This window comes from Lepisma saccharinum, chromosome 1 (genome assembly GCF_977018435.1).
Source record: "Lepisma saccharinum chromosome 1, izLepSacc3.1, whole genome shotgun sequence".
In the NCBI taxonomy this organism is placed as follows: Eukaryota; Metazoa; Arthropoda; class Insecta; order Zygentoma; family Lepismatidae; genus Lepisma; species Lepisma saccharinum.
In genome coordinates, this window is record NC_139229.1 from 179,301,475 (window position 1) to 179,304,901 (window position 3,427).

Here is a 3,427-nt window from a genome sequence, read left to right on the forward strand (position 1 = left end):
CAGCCGCAAGTGAGGATATTAGTATTATTCCCATTACAGTGGCGTATGCTGAGACGAAGATCAGGGCTATCTCCAAATATAGTAGTGTTTGAATTTTAAATGAAAATGTGTCTGGCAAAAAAGGGGGAGGGGCTCTTCCTCATTCATTTTGGATTTTTTGTTTACATCGAAATTTTGCCATTAAAAACAACAATAGTAGGCAATGGACATAAACTATTTCATGCTTATTTATAAAGAGGAGCGGTCTATAACATGCAATATGTAGGACCTACATGCGAGTATGAAAAAATAAGTAACTTCTTACCTTACTTGAAGGTAAACTCCATTCTCCTCTCCTTCTCCGTGAATTTTTTTGTCACTTTATCGAAGAATGTGTCCTCACATGAATTTCTGATGTTGATTAGAACCCCTTTCTCAATAGACATTATAGCTAAATTACTAAGCCGCGCTTGTCCCTGTGTTGCTCTGAGATAAGTTTTAATTCTCCTTAGAGAAGAAAAACTCCTTTCGACGGTTGCTGTTGTCGATGGAAATGTCAATATTAGTTCTGCTAGTTTATACACTTCACTAAACACTATGTCCAAATTATTGAGCTTCATATAATTTGTAATTTCATTCACTGATTTATTCTTGTACTCATCCAGAGAATAAAGCACACTTAGTTCATTTTTGAGGCGGACTCTATCAAAATCTGAGGCATACTGTTCACTCAGTTCTGCCAAAAGAGTTTGAGGAAACATTTCACGAAATGTATGAAATTTGTCTGAATCCAACAGAGACACAAATTTTAGATCGTTTTGAGATTCAAATCTGAATTTTATCTGATACATCATTGTATCCAGAATTTCGTTGAAAATTCGCTGGTATTTGGAACGGTCATCATTGCCCTGTCTTCTTGGCCTTCGTTCATATTCACTATCTTCATCTTCAGCATTACTTGCGGCCTCCGCCCATGCATGATCAAACCCTTCGTCCCTAATTTTCTGCAACGTGTCATAGAATTCATTGACTTTGTTCGTGCAGTAAGAAATGTCCATGCATTTACTTTGCAATATGTCAAACAGAACATTGGAAAATGCAAATATTTTGCTGAATACAATGAGAAGAAATCTAGTGTCAAACTTGCACAGAAAACAAACAAAGCCTAGTGCAATATTCACCTCGTCACTTGTCCAGTCACCATCTTCATCTACCACTGCTGAAAAGAACTTGATAAGGTGCCCTCTATATTCCTTTACAGTATTTACAAGCCTTGATGAGAAATTCCACCTTGTTGGTGCCACTCCCGGCAGTTTCTTTTCCATGAAGTTTTTTAGAGCAGTTGTGCGGACCGTCGAGTGTGAAAAAAAGGTAGGAATTCCTGACAAAGAGGTAAAGAATCGTCTACATTCTGATATATTGTTCGTAGACTTTGACAAGACCAAATTTAGCCTGTGACTGTAGCAATGAATGAACATTGCCGAGGGATACTTATTCTTTACCAAGGCCTGAAGTCCAGACACATGACCGGCCATAACAGCTGCTCCATCGAATGTTTGCGCCACAAGTTTCTTCGAACAATTCAAATCATCTACAACCTTGGTGACATGTTGGAACAATCCTTGTGCTGTTCGGTCTGAACTGACGTCAGTGAAATGCAAAAATCGTTCCTGACAGTTTCCCTCATTATCCACAAATCGTATGACTGTTGATAACTGACTTTTATTAGTTACGTCAGTTGTCTCGTCAAGTAATATTGCAACGAATGTTGCATTTGATATTTCTGATTTGATATGATCTGTAATTACACTAGGTACTGCATCAATTAAATCATTTTGTATTATTGGTGACGTACCTCTAAACACGGTTGCGGTCTTTAAATGATTAGCTATTGTCGGATCATATGTTGCTAAAAATTCCAAAAGTTCTATGTACATGCCTTTATTTGTTGAATCCCCAGACTCATTGTGGCCCCTAAATGCACATTCTTGCTTCCCCAGAAATGCTATTGCATCAATTAATCTTCTTATAATAATTCTGTTTTCCTTCACTTTTTCATTATGCAAACTGTCGGCAATCTTCTTTTGCAAATTCAAGGAATGATCAATTCTTTGAGAACCGAATGTCTGTAAGTTACTGAACGCACGTATATGACTAAGTGATTTTTGGTGTTTATCACAAGCAGTTACCAAATAGTTTAAGTTACTAAATCCTGTTGTATTCCAAGGACTTTTGTCGGTAGAAAAAAGCAAACATGCCCAGCAATACAACTTATTAAGTGCACTCGACCCAGTCAACCAAAGATATTTTTGGTAGCTGGTCTCGTGAAAACGCCTTATATATATCTTATTTTTGTCTTTCTGCACGACTGTAAGGTCCGGAAGAGGTGGGAGAGGCCTACCTGTCTCTATTATTTGTATCCTATCCTCGTAAGGAAGCCGTGAGAATGGCGTCTTGGAGACAAGTTCGGTGATTAAATCCATTTTCACACGCACACGGAACAAGAACACAGAACAACACAACACATGTCAAAAACACAGCACAACAAAAGGGCCTCGGTCACTGAAATTTCTTTAAAAAATGGATTCCCATCCATGAACACGCTACGCGGGCGACACAAAGAACTCGGATCTCGGACACAACAAGTTTGACCATATATCCCTTATACCACCGACCCGCGTGGTTGAAAACACGTGCGGTGAATGGTTGCTATGACAACATGGTTTGTTTATGTTGCCAAACCTATTTCAGTGGGATGACTCGGGCCGAAACCCCCACCGCCAGGGCGAAGGTTTTGACATTTTGACAGCGGGGGAGGGGGGTTGCTTGAAACAGAAGTAAACAGGATGGCAACATGGCTGACGTCATCAGAATGTCCCATATAGCTGCGACCGGCTGCGACCGCAGTCGAATTTCAAGGAAAAGCAGAGTGCCAACTTCAGGGAAAATCACTAAATTTGGCGGATTTATAATGCTTGTATGTGACGAAATTCATGGAACTGGAAGAGAGACAGGCAATGCTCGAAGGGATGGAGGGGGGGGGAGGTGATGTAATTTTCATGAGGCATCCCCTAGCTTGAATAATTTGCATTGACACCACCGCCTATAATTTCTTTTCCAGCGATCTAGCGAATTTCGTATTTCCATTGTTGGCAACACTACAATATCGCCAGGATGCAGCGAAGTCTTCACTCGCCAGCGCTTGGGTTTGGAAGCCAGCACCAGGGACCACCAAGGTCGTCCCTGCCAGCACAAATACGTCATAGGTTGAAAGGACCGCCTGCTGGTTTAAAGACTTTATCCTCAGACGAAGAAGCCTGGCGATGAATAAAGACGACCTTACACTAGCGCTTTCCCCCTTGGTCGTAACTTGAGAGTGAAGCATCGGTTAAATTTGCTAGTCGATTATTTCCCGTATTTTAATATGGGCTTCGGCGATAGCCTAGGT

General features: G+C 40.6%; 1 protein-coding gene across 1 annotated transcript; it reads right to left on the minus strand.

Moving 5' to 3' along the window:
• Positions 1-305: 305 nt before the first annotated feature.
• On the minus strand, positions 306-1,916 carry LOC145987477 (zinc finger MYM-type protein 1-like). Its single transcript, XM_083121901.1, has one exon. It carries the CDS (start codon positions 1,914-1,916, stop codon positions 306-308), a length of 1,611 nt encoding a protein of 536 aa, XP_082978027.1.
• Positions 1,917-3,427: the final 1,511 nt, after the last annotated feature.